Below are 26,535 nucleotides of genomic sequence, written 5' to 3' on the forward strand. Positions count from 1 at the left end.
ACAGGTCTTCTTGTCCATACTTTAATCATCCTCCAATTTATCTTTCACAGTGAGGGCAGAAGATGTAAATCTCATCATGTTACTGCAAAGTCTTCACTGGCTCCCCACTGCCATGTGGTCAAAACTACACAACTTAGTGGGGTCTCCCAGACTATTCTACTTAAAAGTGGAAACTCCCCTCCTTGGCATAACCTGTATCTCTGCTTTGATTCATTTTTTTCCACTACATTTATCATCACCCGAGATACTGTATATTTCATTTGTGTGCTTTTTGCCAATCTCTCCCATTCAAATAGAAACTACACAAGGGCAGAGATTTTTGTGCTTCACTAGTTACTGCTGTTCTAGAGTCTGTAAAAGAGCTGGTATACAGTAGTTGCTCAATAAATATTTACAGAATGAATAAATGAATAGTATACAGAATCTTCTTAACATGCTCTTGCTTGTGTATCTAGAATATGTCCTGTGAACAAAGAATGTCACCTGCCACATCAGTAAACAAAGGATGTTACGTTGGGCTGGAGGAAGCACAAGCTGGAATCAAGATCGCGGGAGGAATATCAATAACCTCAGATATGCAGATGACACCACCCTTATGGCAGAAAGTGAAGAAGAACTAATGGGCCTCTTGATGAAAGTGAAAGAGGAGAGTGAAAAGGTTGGCTTAAAGCTCAACAATCAGAAAACTAAGATCATGGCATCTGGTCCCATCACTTCATGGCAAATAGATGGGGAAACAGTGGAAACAGTGGCTGACTTTATTTTTCTGGGCTCCAAAATCACTGCAAATAGTGATTGCAGCCATGAAATTAAGACGCTTACTCTTTGGAAGGAAAGCTATGACCAACCTAGACAACACATTAAAAATCAGAGACATTACTTTATCAACAAAGGTCCGTCTAGTCAAGGTTGTGGTTTTTCCAGTGGTCATGTATGGATATGAGAGTTGGACTATAAAGAAAGCTGAGAGCCGAAGAATTGATGCTTTTGAACTGTGGTGTTGGAGAAGACTCTTGAGAGTCCCTTGGACTGCAAGGAGATCCAACCAGTCCATTCTAAAGGAGATCAATCCTGGGTGTTCATTGGAAGGACTGATGTTGAAGCTGAAACTCCAATACCTTGGCCACCTGATGCGAAGAGCTGAGTCATTTGAAAAGACCCTGATGCTGGGAAAGATTGAGGGCAGGAGGAGAAGGGGACTACAGAGGATGAGATGGTTAGATGGCATCACCGACTCGATGGACATGGGTTCGGGTGAACTTGGGGAGTTGGTGATGGACAGGGAGGCCTTGCGTGCTGCAGTTCATGAGGTCCCAAAGAGTCAGACATGACTGAGCAACTGAACTGAACTGATGGCCATCAAGTCATCAACCACTGTAGCTACCCCCACTGTGGTACAATCTGAAGAGATTCAGGACGGAAAAAACAGGATATTGGCCCTAGATAGTTAAGGTGCATCTCAAAGGAAATACTGCATTGAGCCCAGACTCTTGCATCTTCCCAAACATAGAAAAGTGCTAGCTTCATTAACTTGAGATGTCTGGTTTTTCTTTAATCTTTTGATGTTCCAACTCTCGGCTTTTTTTTTTTTTTTTTCTTGCCCAAACTCCTATATATCCTGGCTCCTCCCTTACTTCTTTACAACAGTCCCTAGAGCTATCTGAGAGGCTATCTCTTGGACTTAGGTCCTCAGTCTGTCTGCTGAATAAAACATAATTCTCAACTTTTAGGGTGTGGATTTTTTTTCACTCAACAGTTCTTTGCACACACACTCTTGCTCCACCACATCCTTATCCCCCAGTTCTTTAAGTTCCTAACATAGAATGCCTTGTAGTTTCACACCTTGGTTGTTCATAGACTTTGACCTTTCTTTGGTTGGGTTGTTTACTCTGCCTGGAATTCTAACACTTGTTCATTAACCTGTCTGTGCCTTAACCTGGCACTGATCTTAATAACAAGAGGTAAGATGCTGCCATCTTGGGAAAATCTTTCCTGGCTAACTCACACCAGTTTAGGTACGGTTTCCTAGCCTCTCTATAAATTTTATAAAGGCCTGAGTTAGGGCCATGATCTTATTAGGACTGATACTGTTGGCCTTTGCAATCTCTAGATGTGAGCTCCTTGGGGAAAGAGCTCCTGTCTTCTCACCTCTGTTGTCCTAGCAACAAACAGCCTATCTTGTATACAGCTCAGCTTCCATCCAAGTAATACATTATTTGAAAGACAGCTCTGCAAATGGCCTACGTTCCCTTTCTGGACTCACTGAAATTTCAAAAGGGGTCTTCATGGCAACATAGGCAGTATTGATGGCTCACACCTTGGTCCTTTATGCTTCTACACCACAGGACAAAACGTGCTCTCCTTCCAGTTTTCTGAATCTCCAAGGAGTAAAGATTGAAGCCCAAGGAACAACCATAACTTGTTGTCAGTGATTCTGCTAATCAAGCTCCTGCACATTCTCAGGCCAAAGGGTGAATGTGTGAACCAACATAAGCTGCTCAGACGCTCTGAGCCTGGAACTTGCAAGCTGAGGAGAAACTATTAACAGAAATGGTTAGAGCTGATTCACACGAATGGTAGAGCCTAACAGCGACAACAAAAATATTTGCTAATAGGCATTAAGAACTCACTATGTGCCAAGAACTGTTCTAAGCACTTTCTTCATGTATATTAACCCATGCAATGCTCATGACTACCCCATAGGTAAAATGTATCACACCAGTTTCCAAAGGGCAAACTGAAACAGAGATGCAGGATATAAAAGCAGGCTATCATATCCTGGAGCTTGGGCCCCAACCACACACTTCACTGCCCAGAGGTGCATCCATCCTATTTCCTGGGTCCCTGAAGATGTCCTGATTCTAGATCCTTCCCAAAGCCCCTTGTTTAGCTCTTTTTTTCCATTCAGGGAATTTCTCCATATCTTTCCAATCATTTTCTTCACCACCTCTCCTACTTTTCCCCTCTAAATTTAGCCAGTTTTGATTCTGTTGCTCAGAACAGAATCCTAAGTGATATTCCCATTAAATCCCAGTCTCAAGGGCTGGAGCCAAGGTGGCTATGAGGTTAACAAAGCTCCACAGGAAATTCTGATACACACCTAGGATGGGAAACAATGACTTTCCCAACGGTGTTCCCAAACATGGAAAGAATTAACACCTTCCTAAGACTTCTACATGGATTTTGATCCACTCTCACAGTAGCCTTTGAAGAGCCCCCAAAGGCTAGTTGTGGCCATTTCTCTCCTCTAACTAGCCCAGATTATCTTCCCAGCAGCTCGCTTTGACCCACTCTTCCTTGCTGCTTCTTCTCTGACACTGATTCCCTGGCTCTACGTGTGGGCTCCCAACACCCACTTTCAGCCCTGCTTGTATGGACAATGCAACTGGGTATATTGCTCTAACTCTGCTCTCTTACCTGGGGCTCGGTACTCATACTCTGCCATCCTGAAGCCACAGCTCCAGGAATAATAACTTTCCTCCCATCAAGCCAAATACCACGGAGGCCACACCGCCAGGTTGGCTGGCCAGCCTGCAACCAGGGCAAGAAAATAAAATGTAAAGGGCTCACTTGTTTCTCCTCCTGATAACTTCTTACAGACAGGCACTTTATTTTAAAAATACCATAAAGGTGAGTCAGAGTCTAGGATTCCATCATGGACAGATATTTTATCTTGATATCTAATCTCATGCGCCTCTTGCTTCAAATACACTCTTCCCCTTCCTTTGGTCTTCAGGGCAGATAAGAACCTGAGAATATTCTCCCAAGGAGCAGGTTTCCACTATTAGAAGTCACCTGATTGCCTGTTGTTCCTCACACTAAATAATCCTTGTTCTTTGAATCTTTCCCAACAGATCCTATTTTCCAATCCTAATTCATCTTCATTATTCTCCTTGGAACTCTCTTTAAATTCTCCGCATACCTCTGAGGCTTGAAGAGCTTGCAGTATGCAACTGAACTGAATTAAATCAAGGGAAAACTAACGCTGCTGATAAATTTCTAGGAGGCAAAAAAGATCGGGTGAGGAGGCTCATTTAATTCCTCATTCCTGTTAGCAAATTCCTTCCTTCAAAGCCTAATGGTATTTGGGTTAAGTGGTACTATATGTACTTTGGAAAAGGCAAAGAATGTCCGTCAGTCTTATTCTTCTTCCCAGAAGTAATTTTTTAAACTCTCTCCTCCTAGAAATAAAAAATTCAAATATAAGTATTCAATCCAAGTATTCAATTGAATGTGCTCAAACTGACGGATAAAATTAACCTACCTGCAGAAAAAGGGAACATAATTTGGGAGATGGTAGAAATTAAAGATTATTTGGCAAAACATTCTCAATATTGTTTGTATTATAACCTTCCTTTGAAGCTTTTTTACACATATTTTTCTTTCCTAATCATTCCTTCCCAGTAAAATTTCAGTACTACAGATAGACTGTATATCTGCTTCTGTTCTATATGTTTATCTATGCTTCATAGATTGAAATAGTAAAGATTTTTATGTGCTCCCTCAAGAACCACCCCCCACCTTGGGCCTGATACTGGCTCCATTGAGAACTCATTGTCTGGTGACATCCTCATGGCTTTCAGAATGCTTCTACATTTATTCGTCTACCAAGAAGGTGGACTATGTATTAATATCTTTGCCTCCTTTTTATAGATGAGAAAGCTGTGGTTTGGAGTGATAAGTTAATCTGCTCCCAGTGCTACCCAGGGCTAGGAGCAGATTTGAGGTTGAAACCCAGCTGCAGCTTTCAGGTCCAGTATTCATTTTGCTATATGGTGATGATGCCATAAAATCTAAAAGCCTTTTCTCAATTATTTTAAAAAAATTACTTAATTCAGCACTTCTGAAATTTCCCCCAAACAATTCCCAATATGGTAATAAATAAAGAGTGAAAGTGCTTTATTCATGTTTGTCCTTGCTTTCAAATTCTTTTTCTGACAAATTATTCCATGTTAAAAATTCTTATGGTGCTTCCAGCAGCTCTGACATTGAGCCACACTCCTGCCTTTCAGGGCTGCGTACCCAAGAGATTGTTTTTATTCCCTGGGTCAGAGCTTGCCCGGACATTGCTCTTTTTGCACAAATAAACTTTGTTTTTCTTTCTGACATTTTATTATGAAAATTTTCATATAGACAGAAATGCTGAAAAAAGTTAACAGCCAACACCCATATATGCACTATTTAAATTCTATAATATGTGCTATATATATGTGCTTTATGGTATATCTATTCATCCCTATATCCATCCACTAATCCAAATTTGGTGGGGGGGTGTGTATTTCATAGTAAGTTGCAGACACAGTACTCTTTCCCCCAAAAGGTTTGGGCCTGAAATTAAAGAAGGTGAGCTTAGTTTACATGTTCAGATGGTGTTCCCAAATGAAGAGATTGTACACACCTTTTAAATTTCCTGCTTATGGAGCGCTGGGCCACCTTTTTAAACAGGCTACCATTTCTTAACAAGGAAGAAGTGGCCGTGATGAAGCAGGTGAAAGAACAACTTCTTATTGTAACTGCCTGGGCTTCTTTCACCAATATACAAATGTTAAACATGAAGGTCAAAATGTTTCTCATAATGACTTGGGTTCAAATCCTAAACTACAGAACTAAAATTCTTCTTCTGGCTAACATTTATAAAAGTGCTTGGGAAATGGTAGAAATTAAAGACCAATACTTCCCACAGATAAATGTCACTGTTCTGAGTGCTTTGCAAGTATTAAAAGTTACTTTTCTTCAAAGTTACTTCTAATACAAGACTAGGGGTCAGGAAACTTTTTCCGGCAAGAATAAAATAGTAAATACTTTAGGCTTTGAGGACCATACAATCTGTCTCCAGGACTCAACATGGAAGCATAAAAACAGTCATAGATAATACATAAAGGAATGAGCATTGCTGTGTTCTAATAAAACTTTATTTACAAAACTAGCTGGCAGACAATTGTTTGCCAATGGCTATTCTAGACTAACACACATTGGAGTCTATTCTCAAAAATCATTTTCAGGACATCTTAGAGTTAGCTCAAAACTCAGGGCATTTGCCAATGCCTCAAACGGCCTTTTTATTTAATGGTGGTCAAATCATCTATTTGTGTTCACGTCCTGCTGTCTCTTACTGCACAGGGAGGAAAGAATCATTAAGTTTTAATCTATGGTCTACTGATGCCAACTTGAAAAATCAAAGTGAAGGAAGACAGTAAACGGTTGAATTATACTGTTAAACAATCAAAGAATACTGAAACCCTAAGGGACCTGACCTGCATCCTTGAATTGAAAGGTGCTGCTGCACCATCATTAAACATGGTCTTTGAGAAGTCATGGAACTTGGAGGATCACAGCAGAGCAAAGGGACAACCAGAAAAGTGTAATTATAGACACAGTAGAAATACCCAGGGAGATACAAGAACAATTCATCAAACAATTGATGTGTAATTACCTAGGAGGACACAAGGTGCTGGATGGTAACCAACATGCCTTTGTGGGGCTGTGCCAAGGATATTTAATTTCCTCCCGCAGTAGATGGGGAGATGACACTGGCCTTGTAAATAGGAAGAAGAAAGAGATACTATCACGAAAGCAAAGTTTGCTATTCTTGCCAACAAGACAGGGAGAAATGGTATACTGAGAGCTAATTCCAAGACTGTGGCTTGTCAGAGGATACAGCCAAAGATGACTGATTATAAATGGCACCAATCAAGCTGGGAACAACAAAAGGAGTGGTAGACTGAGGTCAGGAGGCAGGACCCAGAAAGCATCAGCACTGGACTGGCTTTCACTGATAAATGAGTTGCCTACAATTCTGAATTGAGAGCTACTCAATGAGCACACAGTTGATTCACTGAGTGAAGTGACTAGCACTTGGAAAACAGAAATATATTTCAAAGTACTCCTGACATAATGATAATGGACTTAATACTTTTGTTAATTCAAAGTTTCATTGAAAGCAAGAATAAATTTAGCCAGGATTTGTGCACATCTACTAGGTAAGCCTTCGACAAAGCTTTTGACTGTGTGGATCACAACAAACTGGAAAATTCTTAAAGAGATGGGAATACCAGACCACCTGACCTGCCTCCTGAGAAATCTGTATGTGGGTCAAGAAACAACAGTTAGAACTGGACATGGAACAATAGACTGGTTCCACATAGGGAAAGGAGTATGTCAAGGTTGTATATTGTCACTCTGCTTATTTCACTTCTATAAAGGAGATCAATCCTGGATGTTCATTGGAGGGACTGATGCTAAAGCTGAAACTGCAATACTTTGGCCACCTCATGAGACGAGTTGACTCACTGGAAAAGACTCTGATGCTGGGAGGGATTGGGGGTAGGAGGAGAAGGGGACGACGGAGAATGAGATGGCTGGATGGCATCACCGACTCTCTGGACATGAGTTTGAGTGAACTCCGGGAGTTGGTGATGGACAGGGAGGCCTGGCGTGCTGTGATTCATGGGGTCGCGGAGAGTCGGACACGACTGAGCGACTGAACTGAACTGAACTGAACTGATGCAGAGTATATCATGCGAAATGCTGGGCTGGATGAAGGACGAGCTGGAATCAAGATTGCTGGAAGAAATATCAATAACCTCAGATATGCAGATGACACCACCCTTATGGCAGAAACTGAAGAAGAATTAAAGAGCCTCTTGAAGAAAATGAAAGAGGAGAGCGAAAAAGTTGGCTTAAAACTCAACATTCAGAAAACTAAGATCATGGCAGATAGATGGGGAAACAGAGTAAACAGTGAGAGACTATTTTTTTGGGCTCCAAAATCACTGCAGATGGTGACTGCAGCCATGAAATTAAAAGACGCTTGCTCCTTGGAAGAAAAGCTATGACAGCCTAGTAAAAAGCAGAGACATTACTTTGTCAACAAAGGTTCGTCTAGTCAAAGCTATGGTTTTTCCAGTAGTCATGGAGTTGCAAAGAGTCAGACACAACTGAGCAACTGAACTGAACTGAACAAGGTAAGGAAAACATCAAAAAAGAGCTGGAGTTCATAAGAATGTGTACTGGATATGGAAGAACACGAGTACAAATCACCTGACTAGAACTGAATTTGAACATTTTTGTTAATTAGTCGTACAAACGTAAGTCTGAGAAGACTAGCTTTTTGGGAGAGGAGTGGTGGATGTAGAAAACCAGGTTAAATTAAGCACTGACCATTCCCCTAACAAAAATTCATACTTGGCCCCTGCAACATACGAGGGCATGGGAAAGCTAGACATAGCAAAGAAGAAAGGCAAAGGCAAAATATTTTTTAAAAATGGAAAATAACATCAAGGAGGAAGTACATCTAGAAAAGAAAAGGCAGCCATGGGATGACTTGGCACTGACTTTGAAATTCATGAAAAGCCTAGTCCAGTGCTAGGCAAACAGTAAACATCAACAGGAGAGAAAGTATCTTGATTTTTCTATCTACTCCAGGGTACAGGGAAAGCAGCATGGAACAGAAAGTAGAGACAGTGAGTCATTTGAAAAAATGCACACACCCCAGTGTTTCTGGCAGCACCATTTACAATAGCCAACCCATGGGAACAGCCTAAATGTCTACTGACGGATGAATGGATAAAGAAGATATGGTCCATACATAAATGGAAGGTACTTAGCCATAAAAAGAATGAAATGATGCCATTGCAGCAACACGGATGGACCTAGAGATTATCATATTAAATACTAAGTGAAGTAAGTAAAAAAGATAAAGACAAATACTGTATGATATTACCTATATATGGAATCTAAAATAATGATAAAAATGAATTTATTTACAAAACAGAAACTGACTCACAGATATAGAAATAAAACTATGATTACCTAAGGGGAAAGCAAGGGAGGAATAAATCAGAAGCTTGGGATTAACAGAGGCACACTACTATATATAAAATAGATAAACAACAAGGATTTACCTTATAGCACAAGAATTATATTCAATATCTTTTAATGATCTATAATGGAAAAGACTCTGAAAAAGCATATATATATTATATATTTATAAAATGGAATAACTTTGCTATACACCAGAAACTAACACAACATTATAAACCAACTATACTTCAATTAAAAACAAAAAAGAAAGTAGAGGAAGTGAGAACAATGGCTCCAGCAGCAGTCCTCACACTTGCGTGAACATCAGGATGACCAGCAGGGTTTGTTAAGACCCAGATCATTGGTCTCGGGTGGGCCAGAAGAATCTGCATTTCTGACAGGTTCCCTGGTGCTGCTGCTGCTGGCCTTGGGACCACACTTTCAGAATCACTGGGTTAGAAGCCAAGTCCTGGATTTGGACCATCTGAGACTGACTAGCTCTGCCCTTCCTGTGCTCTTTGTCTCATTTCCTCTTATAAAATGAGACAGATAACAATCGCATGGCACTGTTATGAGAAATTACGTATGTGAAACTCTTTAATCCAGCGCTCGGTGTACAGTAAGTCACTCATATGTGTTAGCACTCATTACTGTGGAAAGATGGACAGCAGTAAATAATTAGGCAATATTCTTTATAGTTGCCACAGTCAAATCTGCACGGTCTGAGACAGTGCTATCCATGTGTTTTTCTTTTTTTTCCCCAAACATCTCACTGCTTGGTTAGCCAGACCACACTACTCTAGGAAACATGGCTTGCTCGGGGCAAAGTGTAACTGCCTTCATGAGCGTTATTTCTCAGTTAATGTTTAACCAGATGAGTCAAATGTGAAGCATGTCTTTAAAATCTCACTTGTGCATCCAGTGCTATGTACCTATCCCAGACGGTCCTGGCCACACCTGAAATTTTGATGGCCCTGAACTCTGAGTCACAGAGCAGACATACCATCTAGATAGCTATCGGTACGGGGGCATTTGCCCTCTGTTTGGGTGAGTAAGGTTGGTCCTAAAAAAACCTCAAAACCACCATGCCCTCAGTCTGGACCCCTCTCCTGCCCCCATCTGTGAGTGATGGTATCTTGGGTTATAGCTATCACAGACTAAGTGAAGATGACAGAATCCATGATGCTGTCTGTTATTCCTTTATAAAAAACAAAACAAAACACTAACTACATAATGTGGGCTTCCTAGGTGGTGCTAGTGGTAAAAGAATCTGCCTGTTAATGAAGGAGATATAAGAGACATGCGTTTAATCCCTGGGTCGGGAAAATTCCCTGGAGGAGAACGTGGCAACCCATTCTGGTATCCTTGCCTGGAGAAGCCCATGGACAGAGGAGCCTGGTGGGCTACAGTTCATGGGGTTGTAAAGAGTCAGATACAAATGAAGTGACTTAGCATGCCTTCAGTGTAGTAATTCATCTCTAGTGCTAAGGGTCAGACACGACTGAGTGACTTCACTTTCACTTTTCACTTTCACACATTGGAGAAGGAAATGGCAACCCATTCCAGTGTTCTTGCCTGGAGAATCCCAGGGAAGGGGGAGCCTGGTGGGCTTCCATCTCTGGGGTCACACAGAGTCGGACACGACTGATGTGACTTAGCAGCAGCAGCAGTAGCTTCTCAGGGTTACCCTGATGTTCAGCAGTGAAGAATCTGCCTGCAATGCAGATGTAGGTTTGATCCCTTGGTTGGGAAGATCCCCTGGAGAAGGAAATGACAATCCACTCTGGTATTCTAGCCTGGGAAATCCCATGGACAGAGAAGCCTGGCCGGCTACAGTCCATGGGGTCGCAAAAGAGTTGGACGTGACTGAAGGACTAAAACAAGTACCTTCTTAAGAAATGTTACAAATTATCAATCACTGTTAACTCTCCTTCATTATTCTGTTTTAAGGGAAAAAACCTTCCACTTTTGCCTCAGTTCATACCCACCTTACACGGATGTTCCTTGGCAGTCCTCTCCAGTTTAGTCATCTGTCCCCTCGACTCAGAGCTCCCGAGCCTCTAAATTCTATAGCGGCTTGTCCTCAAGAGCCCTTATCCTCTGCTCACGCCATCACCTTGGAAATGAATAAATATTTTCTAGGTGCAAATGTGCAAAGTCTATGCCCTATTAGAAGAAATTCAAAATATTCCAAAGAGAGTAAATTTGGAGGGAAGGTCATGTATTTTGGTAGACAGCATCATTTGCTAATAAAAAAACAAGCTTTTTATTTAAAGAAGTGCAAAACTCTTGGTTCTAACTTTAGAAAACAATAAAACTCATATGTCTAAAAAATTTTTTTAAACATTGGTTTTATGAGAAGGTTTTCCCCCTTTACAACAGTGGTCTACAAGCCAAGCAAGTCGAGCTCAGGATAAAATCACATCAAGCAAAAAGCCTTACTGTGTTAGGGAGTGAGATGAAAGTCTGAAAGGAATAATGATGGCAAAAGCTCTTTATTCTAGGTTGTGTCAATATTAAGGAGGAAAAGAGACTGGTGGAGAAAGTCTAGGATGAAAAAAAGAGAAATATTTTTGACCAGGGAAGGAATAGCCTTCTGATTGCTGCACATAAAGCCAATTAAAAGGTAATGGGATTGGTTTTTGTTTGTGGCTTATAGAATCAATCTCATTATATTAAAGACATAGCTTATCTTGATGTCTTGAATCAGCAGACTTTTCTGTTCCCTCTGATGCACATTTGCTCAAAAACACTTATTTTCAATGAATAGAAGAAGAAAGTGGGGAGGATGGTAGAATATTAGAAAACCTCTCTGAGTTTATTTTAAATCTGTGATTTGAAACGTACTGAGTTAGTTGAGCAGAGCAGGCAATGGCACCCCACTCCAGTACTCTTTTGCCTGTAAAATCCCACAGACGGAGGAGCCTGGTAGGCTGCAGTCCATGAGGTCTCTAAGAGTTGGACATGATTGAGCAACTTCATTTTCACTTTTCACTTTTATGCATTGGAGAAGGAAATGGCAACCCACTCCAGTGTTCTTGTCTGGAGAATCCCAGGGATGGGGGAGCCTGGTGGGCTGCCGCGTATGGAATAACACAGAGTCGGACACGACTGAAGCGACTTAGCAGCAGCAGCAGCAGCAGCAGCAGAGTTAGTTGAGAATGATACAGCCAATCAACATGGCTGGTTAAGATCTTCCAGACATGCCCAAGACAAGATAAATACCTAAAACTACAAGATTGTGAGACTGTGAAATCTAAGTACGGTGAATCAAAATTTAAAAAGTTTAATGATAAAATGAAATGCTTTTGCAGGCTTAAAACAATAGTTTTTACAAATAAAGTAGAAGAGATTAAATGGGTAGCTATTTACAAACACCAAAAACTAAAGAAAATGCACAGAAAAAGAGAAGGGGCACAAAAGGTAATATTTAAAAAGTGAGTACAAATCACTTTTTAAATAAGGGATTACTGCTAAAAATTAAATAAGGGATTACTGCTAAAAATTTAAGATAGATCACTATCCTCCATATTTGGCTTAACTTCTGATAATCAAGAAAAAAATACTGGTTCTGATCATAAATGCTAGAAACCTCAGTTCTAGAATTCACTGTTGCATTAAAATATTTTTTCCAAAATAGATTATTCTATGCTAAGGGAGAGGGGGAGTAAAGCTGCATAAAATGGAGAACAATTTAAAATGATAGTATGTAATTTATTTCCCTTTTTTGAAATTGCCTTTTAGAATCCCATATTCACCACAGCAATTTCAAAAAAGAATGACACCAAATCATTTACAGTCACAAAAGAATTTCTGCATATTTTGTATTCTTCATGTAATTCTGAGGAACTTGACTTGACTTTAGTCATACAAGTAAATCTTAACACTTTGCCCTTTTGGAAAGGTCAAAAAGAAATTTAGAATGTTCCAGGAGAAAATATTAGTCTGTGCTTACGTAAGAACCTTAACAACAGCCAAAAGTCCAATGGACTCCCCTAATAACAGCATTGAGTAAATCTGATATGCTATTAGTAACAGTCTGAGAGTTCTAAATTCCTTAAGATAGCAGTCTTTTTTTTTTTCATCATTTTACCATATATTTACTGACTGCCCACTGCTGCTTGGCTCTGGGCTCAATACTAGGGAAGTACCCATGATTAAGACTAGTGATGTCCCTGGTGTTTGTATTCTCCAGAGAGAGATGTACAGACATCAAGGGAACAGTTAAATATGATCAAAAGTGTATTAGAGATTGTATTAACTCTATAAACAAAACAAACAGGGTGATATGAGAGAGAAGATCTGTAGGTACTAACTTTTAGGGGATTCAAGAAGGGCTTCAGTTATCAGGTAAAGTTTGATCTGAAATCTGGACATGTAGAAAACTCAAGGACAAGAATTTCAGGCAAAGGGAAAATGCAAAGGCCCTATGGTAGGGGCACTGTGGTCTGTTTGATGGATAGGAGCAAGAACTAATGGGGATGTAAGGCAGTACACTCAGAGAATCATGGTACAGACAGGACTGTGAGGAAGGCAGGAGCCACACCAGGGTTCATAGGCAGGGTGAGGTCTTCCTTTTAAGAGTGAAGGGAAGCTATTGGATTGATATCTAACAGTGATGGTTTGGGCTCCTGTTTGAAGAATGGGGTGTGTGTGTGTGTTTTTTTGTGTGTGTCTGTATATCAGGAAGACTGTCAACAGTGGAAGCAGGGATATGATCCTGGAGGCTGCTGAGTGGCAATAATCCAGGTAAGAGAGATTTCTCTGGTGGTCCAGTGGCTTAGACCCTGTGCTCCCAATGCAGTGGGCTGGGGTTTGATCCCTGATCAGGGAACTAGATCCCACATGCCACAACTAAGAGTCTGCATACTGCAGCTTAGATCTAGTGCAACCAAATGAATAGATTTAAAAAATAATCCAGGTAAGAAATGATGATGAGCCAAACCACAGGGTAGTCCTGGTGACAGAGAGCAGTGACAAATGCCAAATATAATTGGAGGCAAAATCGAAGCTTGCTATGAGAAAAGGGTGAATGTGGGAAAAACAGGCATCCAGGTCTCTGAAGTTAGGTGTTGTTTAATGGAGTGGGGTCCAGGGACAAAGTTGTTCTTTGTCCTTGTTCAAAGTTCTCCTTTGAACACTAGACTAGAGATGGCCTGTAGGACATTTACCTGAAAAGATCAAGTAGGCAGATGGAGTGAGGTGTTTGGAGGTCTCAGCTAGGTCTCAGCTAGAGACACACATTTGACAGTCAATATTCTGCACAATTCCTGGCAGACCACCCAGGTACCTGTTTGGTAATTAATAAATGCTTAGGAGATGACTGGTTGACAATCGACAGAAACAGGAAGTGAAATTTTGCATCCTGGAAGATGTTTTGAATCTCCTGGCATGGAACACTCAGAAAATGCTGGCAGAGAAGGCCAGGTGCTGGGCTGCTCAATACATATTAATTTACTGCAATAAATCTCAAGAAAGCAACAGACTGTTATTTTAGTAACTAACCCTACCCGACTCAATCGGTGCCACAGCTGTCGTTCAGCTTGTACTCTGTCCCTCATCCTTAGTATCTTTTTACCTTGAGGCTTAATCCCTGACCCAGGCACCTTGCTTTGTTCTTGATCACTGCCTTTCTTGCCTTCACATCCAGCAAATACTGTCCTTGCTCTGACTATGTCCCTAATGACTCTCTCAGAACTTGCTCTTCACAGATTTCTGAATCTGCCATGAGTCAACACTGAGTATTCACGGTGTGCCAGGCACCATTCTAGATGCTTGACGCATAGATCCCACTTATAACACCCTGCAAAGTAGCTGTTTGCCCTGGGGGTAGACCTTAATCCCTCGGAGAGAGTAGGTGCTTGGCTCTAACTCAAGTAGCTAGAAAGTGGTAGAACAAGGATTGCAGACAAGTTCAAGTGACTCTGCAGCCAGGCTCCCCTTCCTGGGTTTACAAAGCTCATCGGATTTCGCCTGCTGAGTCAGTCTGTACCCTTGATCTGCTACTTCTCCAGCGAAGTCCACTAGGTGGCCAGTATTCATCGAGAGCCACCAAGCATACAAGTCAGGTTGGCCTGTGCCTGTACCCTTGAACAGCAGTGTTCCATGACTTGGTAACTGCAGGCTTGTTCCATGACTTGGTGCTCTAATGTGGAATTTATCGCATTCAGTGGGAGGACCCAGACCTGAGAGAGGCCCACAGCCTGGGAGGTTATTAGTCATCAGAGAAACAAAAGAGACGGAGTGTGTTGGGGCAACATGGCCCGGGTGACATGCCAGGGACAAGGTGGCTGACAGGAGAAGGATTTTCAAAAGAAACAGCTTTTATCGCTTTATGTAAGTATATTAATAAAGCTTCAGTCTCTCTGGCCACACACTCAAGCTGAAAGGCTTTCTGTCTTCATTAGGCATGTCCCCTGAACACACAGGTGTACTACAAGGCACAGAGCTGTCTGCCCAAACATCCTCTGTAGCAGAAGCAATGGTTTCACCAGCAGCCAAGAGGGGCCTTCACTAGGAGGAGGCCAAGTCCTGGGAGACTGAGCAATGTGTGCAAGAATCATTTGCACGGAAGGACAAAGGGCCCTGAAGCTATGCTGGCCCTCATCTCAGCAGCACCTGAGGCTCCAGCACACTCGGCCCTTTATCGCCCGACACCTGCCTGACTGGATGGGTTCCGCGCCACCTGCTGAGGAAATAGAGCCAATGAACGTCAATTTCACGTTAGGTTTCCTGGAAGAAACGAGATATGGAATTCCTAGGGGCAAAGTTACCTAGGAATCCAGCATCCACCAGACATAACTTATTAATGAATCAGATTGATAAATGTCAAAAGGTGAAAAGCTTGGTTTAGAAGACAAGAGAGAAGGAAGAAAACAGCTGCACGTGAGCCATATCCTTCAGTCATAGCAGATGGCGGTGGCTTGTGGCACACAGTTCAGCTCTGCTAAGGCCCCTGGGGCACTCCCTTACGATGCAAGTGTGACATTAAAGAGACAGATAGTGGACCCTCGGCCCACTGGATGTCTGAAGAGTTTCAGTGGAACTCTGTGAAGAGCCTTCATGAAGCTAATCTGAATCCACCCATCTCCACTGCTAACGTTCGACCTGGCTTACAGAACGATGGACATGATTCCAAGATTTTGAGAAACAAAGAAGTGCTTGGACTCTTTCTTTCTACTCTTTCTTTTTCTCTTTTATACCCCTCTACACAGATAATATCTTAAATATACCTTTAATTACATACAATTAATAAAACACTCAAGATACCAATAGCCAAGTTCTTTGCTGAATTCCCAACACCTAGATGAAAGTCAGAACAGAGTAGGCTCCCTCTATATTGTATATAATACACATATATAAAATAAATGAACAAATGAACATTTACTATCTCCTTGGGTTACAAGTCCTGGTGCCAGACTTTGCCAGTAGACTTTTTATTAATAACTCTAGGAAGAGATTGTGGGCTTCCCCAGTGGCTCAGTGGGTAAAGAATCTGCCTACAATGCAGGAGACACAGGAGACTAGGGTTCAATCCCTAGGTCAGGAAGATCTCCTGGAGGAGGGCATAGCAACCAACTCCAGTATTCTTGCCTGGAGAATTCCATGGACAGAGGAATTCCATGGACAGAATTCCATGCACTGGCGGGCTACAGTCCAAGAGGTCATAAAGAGTCAGTGCAACTGAGAGAATGAGGAAGAGACCTCCGTTGAATTCTAATTTCACAAACATTCTTTTCATAGAGGCATTTAAAGTTCTCTAACTCCCGATACATGGTTATATTTTCTTCTGATGGCAAAATCCTAAGTATAAAGTAGGACTGAAGGAATTTCTAATAACTTGTTTCTTAATGCCCACCCAAAATACCCTAATTAAAACTTCTCATTAAAAAATTCTGTTATTTATCCCAATCTTCTCTTATTTGGATATTATTGAAAAACCAAGGAACATCAGTCAGCAGGGTAAGTGACAGACAAGACCATACCACCAAATAAAGATCTGACCTCATTCTGAATTTTTCCTTTCAGATCAAATATTTTCTCCTCCCAAGCAATACTCCTGGGATGAGAATGTTCACTCTATTAAAATTCAGACTACTCAATGAACTTCAGTGCCCTTCCACAGAAGTAAAACTTCCCGTAGAAGCATTTAGGAAACAGTAGTAAGTTGGCTCTGGTTGTGGGTACGTATGTACCTAAGTCTTTGAGACAGATTCAAAACCAGATCTAGTCAGTCTGCCAGAAAGTCCTGATGTCAAGGATGAATCTCAAGGTTACTGGAATTAAGAGTCTTTCCCCATGATCAGGCAGATGTGACGCTTTAAAAGAAATCTGCTACTCTGTATTTAAGCAAAATCATACTAACAAAAACAAGCAAGGACCCACAGACCTTTGTTTGAAGGATTTTAGTCTGGCTATTAAAGCAACTGGTCAGCATAAAACCAGAAAACAGCCTTCATCTTGCCTTTCCAATCTCGCTCGCATCCCAGATGATAAGAGAACTGACAAGTAAAGGTAGGTCAGGGAACGTTTTGTGGCTAAGAAGCATTTTTATGAGTCAATATATTTTTAAGCTTATCTCCAAGAATAAAAACCCAGTCACTCTACTCATAGGGATTTTTTTTCTTTTTAATATGACAAAGCATAGAGGTTTGCTAAATATGGGTGTTGAGAGTGTCCAGATATTTATCATTCTCTGCATTTTCTCTGCTGGAAACATTTCATAATAAAAAAAAGAGATAAAAGTATCAAAACTGCAGGAGCAAAGAAAAAACAGAATACACATTTTGGGGAATTTACAAAAAGATGCTTAATTTACCTCTGCAGTGGTGAAAAATGTAAGACTTCTGATTACAAGTTAGTATTTTTCAAAGAACACTTGATTTCAAAATATAGATTATTTAGATGTTAAATCTGTTGACACTTAAACATTAATAGAAATCAACTCCCAGTAAATCTGAAGCCTCTCCAATATGAATACAGTGCTGACCATTCATCATATTTAACGAGGTGTATTGGAAATAGCTGAGTACTGACCTCCCCAGGACAAATGATCCTCTTGGGACGAGGGGCCTCTTGCTGTAACTGATACACTGCCAAACAGAAAAAGAGAGAATTATAATCAAAAAAAAAAAAAAAAAAAAAAGCACATACCAACATGACTTCAAACAGCTCAACCTAACTACCTTTCAAGAACTGCAAATTTCTCAACCAAAAAACAAAGGAGATACCCATTTTTAGACAGAATAAAGTCAGATCATTTATATGGAAATGAGTCACAATGAATATAAACTGGCAAAATTGATTTTTTAAAGTTCTCATAAGGACAATTTAGTTTCATAATTGTTACTGGCATTGTTCATGTTATAGCTTTCTTGGAAGACTAGATAAGACTACAATTCTTTTGACAATTTTAAAGATGAAATTCTACTTGTGAGTACCTAAGTAGTAAGATCACATAATAGGATCCCTCCGTCTCAATGCTGATGAGAATACCAGGGGAAGAATAGCCTTAGAAGACAAGAGGCATTCTCTGAAATGCTAGTTATGGACAAAGACACAATTGATTCTGTGAGTGAATGAGGCCCCAAGTCATTTCTTTCTTCATGACTTCCATTTTTGCCCTGCCTATCACCATGGATTCTTAGCTCCTTGATTATTTTCCAACCATTGTCATTCCTTTTCCTTGGGCCCTTCAGTGTCTTAAATAATAACAACTCTCTTATATCCTGTATAAAAGACAGACTTCCCAGCTTGGGCATGGAGGAAAGCAGGTAATTGTATACAGAAATATAATTTATCAGACTACTATTTGTGATTTATTAGACTATGATGAGTGGCTTTCTGCCGCTTAGCTAGTTTGGTTATTTTTCTTAAGAGGAAAAGCTACCCTGTGCATGTACCTTAAAGTTTTACTTTCATGGAAATGGGAGCTGAAAACAAACCTACTTGATGTTATCTTCAGAGCTGTGAAGAGGGAATAATTAATGTTAAGTAAATCTATGAATCATAAATACATCTACAAAGGTTAAAAATTCAATTGTACAAAGTCTTTCTAGAAAATGTAATAAGAGAAGTGAAAATCTCTGGCTTACTCTTAGGTCTAAAAATAAAAAAAGAAATTTTAATTGAAAGGCAGATAGTCATGTGGAAACAGAGGTAGAAATGATGGAACTTATTTTGTATCGATGGCTCCCCAAAGCATTCAGCTCAAAATGGTTATTTTCTTACCTAATTAAGGGTAGACCACTCAGCTTCCTCACAGAGAAGAAATCATCTAACTCTCATATAGATGTTTTCAATTCATCCCATTTCTAAGCTTAGGTTGCCCATACTAATGATGGTGCCTGTGACACTTAAGAATAACTGTAGCCATGTGTAAGGGACAGGTCAGAGAAGGCTTCTTGTACAGGAGGAAACATGAGGAAGAATTGGCTGAAGATAGAGAAACAGTTTTGGACACTCTATTGACAATCCCAGTAGAGTCCACACTCTCCTTAAATCATGAGAGAGCCTTCATGGAATCCTTTATTCCTCTCAGATCAACCCCAACACCAACCAGCTGCTTTTCAGCAGGGTTTTGCTGTTAATGAGTGTAAAGGGACCCAAACGGGGCATCTCTTAGAGTCACAGAGCTCACGAGCAATTATAGAACCCACGTCCAGAGAATCCTACCTCCTCTTATCCACCTATCACCAGCCCCCTTTGAAGACAGCAATTATATGTGGGGGGCATGGCTGGAACGGTTTTGTGAACACCATTTTTAATGCCTCCCTTGAAGGTAGAAAAGGAAGTACAGCTGTTATAAGAGAGAAGCATTTTTAGCTATGCGTACGTTTGTAATTCATATCAGCAAACATTTGAACACCAGCTATAAAACAGATACCACAGTCAGCATTACCTGGAGGCTTTGAGGATGAATGGAGGGAAAGGGAGAAGAGAAGGGAACCAGCATATCAAGTGCCTGTTACATGCCAGGAACGATGTTTTATTGAATCCTCTCAAGAGCTCAAAAGAAAGAACATATCATTATCATTCTCAATTTTATATGAAGAAATAAGTGCCTAGAAGTGAAATATCTGCCCCAGGGCATCAAGCTAAAATGAATCCTTTTGACTCTAAAGCCCTGGTTTATTTTTCTGTGCCTCAGGGCCTTTGCACTTGCTACTCCATCTACCTGGATTGCTCTCTCCCAAGATGTTTAGATGACTCCCTCCCCGCTCCTTCATTCAGGTATTCCCTGACTTGCTCAGCTTGGAATAAAATTCCACATCATCATTCCACTCTGCTCCCTTTTATACCATTTCATGTTTCATCATGGTACTCATCACCATCAACACACTGTATTTGTTTACTTTGTGTGCTGTCTCCCTTAACTTCTCCAGCACCACAGTTCAAAGCATCAATTCTTTGGCGATCAGCTTTCTTCACAGTCCAACTCTCACATCCATACATGACCATGGGAAAAACCATAGCCTTGACTAGATGGACCTTGGTTGGCAAAGTAATGTCTCTGCTTTTTAATATACTATCTAGGTTGGTCATAACTTTCCTTCCAAGGAGTAAGCGTCTTTTAATTTCCTGGCTGCAATCAGCATCTGCAGTGATTTTTGAGCCCCCCAAAATAAAGTCTGACACTGTTTCCACTGTTTCCCCATCTATTTCCCATGAAGTGATGGGACCAGATGCCATGACTTGGTTCTGTCCACAGTGGGATGCTCAGTGCTTTGAACCGTGTTTGGCATACGTAAAGTGAAAGTGTTAGTTGCTCAGTCATGTCTGACTCTTTGTGACCCCATGAACTGTAGCCTACCAGGCTCTCCAGGCTAGGATAATGGAGTGGGTTGACATTTCCTACTTCAGGGGATCTTCCCGACCCAGTGATCGAACCCACGTCTCTTGCATCTCTTGCAATGGCAGGTGGATGCTTTATCCCAATGCCATGTGAGAAGCCCAGGCAAACAAAGGATAAGAGTATTTTCATTGTATATAAAGGAGATCTTGAAGGTGTAAGTTAGGACAACACTGGTGGAAATGCAGATGAGAAGGGAGCTGATTGCTGAGGAGGATTGGCAGGGCTTGATCACAAATGGAATGGAGGAAAGGGCCTGGAAAGATGGAAAGATTGAGATGCTATTAACAGTTACAGAGGTTACAGGAGAGGAAATGTAAGGGACAGTTCCTCTCCTGTGTCAACAAACTACAGCCTATAGCTGTATACTCTAGGGATTCTCTGAGTAAAGAGAAGTGTGGTTGTTCACCAGTCTTACAAATGGAAACAGCCATTTGTCCTACTCCAGCCAGGAGTAACTTTGAGGGGGGTCCCTGCAAACTCCTCAAGCCAGAGATGCCACCTCTCCTTGTTGGTCCCTGGGCTGCACACAACAGAAATCAATCATCATTTCTCAGTGAGCTACAAGATCTACTTGGTGCTGTTCTAAGCAAAAGAAACTGACAAAGCCTGTTACCCATCTGGATTCCACATCTCTATAAAGATGATTAGATGACAACCAATTGCAGTGGCAGCCATAGGGGGAAAAATAGGGCTTTAGACTCTATCTCAGCTTCAGTCCCTGTCCCTCCTTCTCAAGACGGGCTGTAACAAAACAAACATCCGCGAGGCCCATTTAATGTAACTGAAACATGTCACGTAATCTTGAAAACGTAGTTTCTTGAATTTTTTTGTTGTTGTTCAACAAACACACATGACAAGCAGAATGCAGTAATAAATGTCACTTCCTGGGTGATTCTGTGCACTAAGGGGCATGAAGATGGAATCTGCTTCTACGGCGATGTTTCAAATCAGTCCCAGGCTCTTCCCCGCCCTGGGCCCTTACACACAGAAAAGAATGCTGAGCACTGGAATAGGCTATTTGACTGGGGTGAGGGTATGGTCACTAGGAAACTTGGGGGTAGAGAAGAGGAATCCCTGCTCCCCGAGAAATCTGAAGCAGATTGAGAAATCAAGAGTTCACTGAGAGAATCTTTTATTTTTTCTTCAGTAAGAACGCATGGACTCCCTTGGTAGTCCCGTGGTTAAGAATCTGCCTGGCCAATAAAAGGGACACATGTTCAATCCTCGGTCCAGGAAAATTCCACATGCAGTGGGGCAACTAAGCCCATATGTCACAACTCTAGAGGTTGTGATCTGTAGCAAGAGAAACCACCTCAGTGACAAGCCCGCTCACTGCAACTAGAGAGTAGCCCCCACTTGCCACAACTAGAAAAAACTGCGTGAAGCAATGAAGGACCCAGTGCAGCCAAAAATTAATAATTAAAAAAAAACTTGGCTCATCCTCTGGTAACACAATCTTCCCATGGATGCCAAGTGAAAACCCTGGCCTGGGTGATGCCGAAGCCCAGTCCAGACCCATCATCTCTTAACAGCCCCTGCAGCAATGTCCTCTAACAGCCTTTAGTCCCTTAAGAAGGCATGTGGACCCAGGAGCCAAACCTGGACACTTGGCTGTGACACTGAGCCAGTGCCACCCTGTTCACTGCCCATGACTTCCCAGTATTCATAGGAAAGAACTCGCGGGTATGAGTAACCAATGGTGGGGGCTTTGATGGCCTCTTGGTTCAACCCCACCTCCAGGCTGCTATGTGCAGGCTTTGTCTTGCTAACGAATGTCCAGTCTTGCTGGGGATGGAGTGTTCTCCTCTTGTCCATGGCACACTGAAAAACCCAGGGATGAGGTTGTGGAGACTTGAATCAGGGAGTCTCAGGCCTCAGTGCATGAGAAGCACCTGTGGGGTGTGATAAATTGCAGATCCTCCACTCTTCTGATTCAGAAATCTGGGGTCAGGCTGAGGAATAGTTATTATAACTATTCTCCTCAGGTAATTATCATGCAGGGAGTCTGTGGACCAGAATTTGGAGGTTCTACACTTCTCTTTAGAAAAACAGGCACAAGCCATGACTACCTGACTGGCTGCCCAGGGGATTCTCTGGGGAGAGCTGCTGGCCATGGCATCTGCTGCCTAATTGGCACTTGGCCTCTTAAACAATAAAATCTTTCAGAATATACCCATGGTGGTTGGCTTTTAAACTCGTCTGCTTAGGACACACAGTTCATACAATTTTGGCCGAAAGTTTAGAATGTGCCTTTATTTTATTTTTAAATTAAACTTGAAAATAGTCTTTTTTAAAAAATTGAAACCAAATATTTCTCAGTGACTTTGCCAATGTTTTGGGGTATGGTATTGAGCATGAAGACGATACTTTGAGGCAAGATTATTCTTATGAAAGTAATAGCATTAGCTTCTAAGAAAAATGGGGGAGCAGAAAAGGCAAGAACTTAAGCATGTAGCATCATGAACAATCTTGAGTCAAGATGGAGTTTTATTCATCCTTGTGGCCCCACAGATCAAAGCACACAGTTTTGTCTAAGGCAAAGACTTAATATGCATTTTTTGAACGAATGAGCAATCTACTTTATATAAAATATTGAGAGAGCTGATTTTAAATCAGACATACATTGGTTGTCTTCTAGGCATCCATTTCCATCTTTCCCACTCCAACCATTCTCCAAAGTTTCCAGACATGGAAATTACACAGGAGTGAACCCTCTAGAGTTCCTGCCATGTGCCCTGATTGGTTTAGGGCAGTTAGTGTACCCCAACTCTCTGACCATAGTGATGTAGCCAGGGTTGGGGACTCACATCAGATAGGGCTGAGACAATTTTTTTTTTTTTGTAATATTTGTTACTTTATGATTAATAGAAAGCACTGCTCTCCTGGGCACATTGACAATGGTAATCATATTAAATGCCCAGGAAAGCAATTACTAAACAAAATTTAATTGCCTCTAACACCAAAGCTGAATTTGAGTGCCACTAGTCACTTTTTTTTTAAAAAAAAAAAACTGAATTTTGCATTGGATTACAGATGATTAACAATGTTGTGATAGTTTCAGGTGGACAGCAAAGGGACTCAGACTGAGACGAATTCTAATACTTCTGTTTGAAGTAGACTATCTCTTTCCGAGCTGCTTTCGGATGAGAATGTGGTAGCTCAAGTGCTATTGGTAGCTCTCTGGGGGTTATAAGAGAAAAGCCTACTAAGCCTGGAGCTAAACCTAGGAAAGCAGAACCAAGAAAGGAAGACATACTCATTGGGCTCCAATAAAGTCTTTGAGTTGCTGGACCAAGTCACGCCTGAAGCCAGTGCCTCTCAACTTTTCGCTTATGTCAATCAGTGTGTTTAAGTGGAATATTCTGTTATTTGTATGAAAGAGCATTGTAATTAGCATTAAAACTTAAAAACAGCTTCTTAATGTGGATCATTATGACACAGATTCATTTTCCTTTAGGAATAATGTTATAATTGGGACAAAAGCTTCATAATAAGAATCTAGTATCAAATAAGTCAATATTAAAACCAACAATAGGTGATGGATGAAAGAAAAGACACACCTATATACTTCTATAATCACTGTAAACAGTCAATTTTTAAATCAAGTCCTATAATATGGCAAAAATGAACAGCATCCAGCAAATGTATGAGAAATTTCAAAGTACCAAATAATCACTGGAGTTGAAAAATTAATTGTGTGATGGACAATTATAGATTCCATAAATGATACATTAATGAGTTTGAGTCAACACCTAAAATTAATCTCTCAAAGGATGGTTTGTGAGTATTCCAAAGAGAAACACTTGGTATTTACCAATAGGTTATTTAAAGCCAAACAAATTTCATATTCTGATAGGTTTATTGGATTTTCAGATATGGAAAATGCTATTGTTTTAGCATATTTGTATATTAACATGGATCTCATGAAGTTTTGAAGGCCCTCAATTTCTTCTTATTTATCTTCTAAATGCAAATTTATCCTCTTCTAGAAAGTCTTCGGTAATCCCAGGAGGGAGAGGAGTAGTATATTGTTGCTGCAGTCCATTTACATATTAATTGGTTTACATCTGTCTTTCTTTCTAGACTGTAAATTGGAGGAAAGCATGGACCACATTTTTAGCTACTGTTGATTCCTGGTGCTTCTCCTAATGCTTATAATGTATGTTTGCTAAAAGACCAAATAAGTAGATGATAAACTTGACACCAAGGAGTAGCATGAGCTGGCAATGAGTGTTAGATGAGCTTATAAGTAGTCTAACATCAAAACTCAAAGAATTAGTGGATTCAGGACAACCAAAGAGAATTCTTTCTCAGTAGTACCTGTGTTTTTGATGTTGTGGATGGCCCTGCTGATGGCATCCTCCCCTCAGAACTGCAGGGTGCGGTTCTGAATCACCGGAGACTCTCAAATAGAGCCTGGATGACTACTGCTACTGATGCTAAGTCGCTTCAGTCATGTCCGACTCTGTGCAACCCTATAGATGGTAGCCCACCAGGCTCCACTGTCCCTGAGATTTGCGAGGCAAGAACACTGGAGTGGGTTGCCATTTCCTTCTTCAATGCATGAAAGTGAAAAGTGAAAGTGAAGTCGCTCAGTTGCAACCCCACGGATTGCAGCCTACCAGGCTCCTCCGTCCATGGGGTTTTCTAGGCAAAAGTACTGGAGTGGGGTGTCATTGCCTTCTCCGTGGATGACTATTAGCTGAGTATAATAAAGAGGAACTTCATATATGTCATTAGGTTTGTATTAAATGGCCTCAACTGTCCCTTCTGTATATCTAAAGTTTTATGATTCTAGAGCAAAGTATACACACACTCACGCACAAAACTTGTTTAGATCCAAAAAATCAAAATCAATACACTCTGGTAAAATTGATAGTATGAACATGTAATAAATAGCACCTTTTCTGGGCTTCCTTAGAACATAAAAGTGCTTTTAAGTACATTGGGTGTCCCAAGGTCTCTTGGAAAAGCGAAATGACTGAGCCAGTGCTATCTTCTCGCTTCAGTAAAGCCCTCTGTGGTGGCATTCACTCAACAAATATTTATTGGGTAGTTAACGTATGCAAGGCTGTGTGCAAGAAGGTGAGCAAGGAACAGTAAGTCATGCGGCCCTCCCAATGCCTCTCACTGCAGATATTTTGTTGATTTACTGTCAGAGCACTTCACACTCCATTAGGAAACAAATAAACAAAAACATCCAATTACTTAATCATTAGCACTGCCTTTTAAAATAGATCAGAATGCAGAACATTAGATTGGAAGGGCCCTTAGAGACCCAGCACAACCCCTTCATTTCACAGATGGAAGAAAAGACTCATGTAGTAAAGAACGAGGTGCCTCTCTATATGCTGACATGGGAAAATCAAAACAAGGTATTTGTGAAGTGAAACAAGCAAGTTGAAGGACACCAGGTACAGCATAAACCCATTTTTCACAGAAGGGACCAACCACAAAAATGCCTTAATATCAGGCGTGTGTATTTTAAACACTTGGAAGGATGTGCTTTCCAAAATGGGCAGTGGTCAGCGATTGGAAGGGAGGAGTGGAATATGGAGTGGGGATGGTATGTGGTTTACGGGAAATTTTTACTCTCAGCTTTATGCATTTCTCTAATGTTTGTTTTTTATGTAGCTTTGGTTTGCTTTTGTTACAGATACATACATACACGGGTATATGCATATGTGTGCGTCTGTGTGTACATATATACTTCTTTATGTACTTATGTATACAATTTTAAATAGAAAGAAAAAAAATCGTGAAAACTTGCAGACTGTGAGTCAGGTTTGCTTCTGGGTTCCACTCTGAATGCCACTCTAATGCTTCCTGTAAAACCTTTGCCAAATTACTGAACCTCTTTGATCTGTGGTTCCTTTGTG

At 40.9% G+C, this 26,535-nt stretch overlaps 1 protein-coding gene across 1 annotated transcript in view; it reads right to left on the bottom strand.

Annotated features, from left to right (window-relative positions):
• CHN2 (chimerin 2) overlaps positions 1-26,535 on the bottom strand; it is a 333,380-nt gene that overhangs the window by 145,818 nt on the left and 161,027 nt on the right. Inside the window, exon 3 of the mRNA XM_055420952.2 lies at positions 17,839-17,894. Within this exon, the coding sequence (XP_055276927.1) occupies positions 17,839-17,894 (56 nt within the window). The remainder of the gene's footprint in view (positions 1-17,838; positions 17,895-26,535) is intronic.

Source organism: Moschus berezovskii, chromosome 3 (assembly GCF_049115385.1).
Source record: "Moschus berezovskii isolate FMDL1 chromosome 3, NW_MosBer_1.0, whole genome shotgun sequence".
NCBI lineage: Eukaryota > Metazoa > Chordata > Mammalia > Artiodactyla > Moschidae > Moschus > Moschus berezovskii.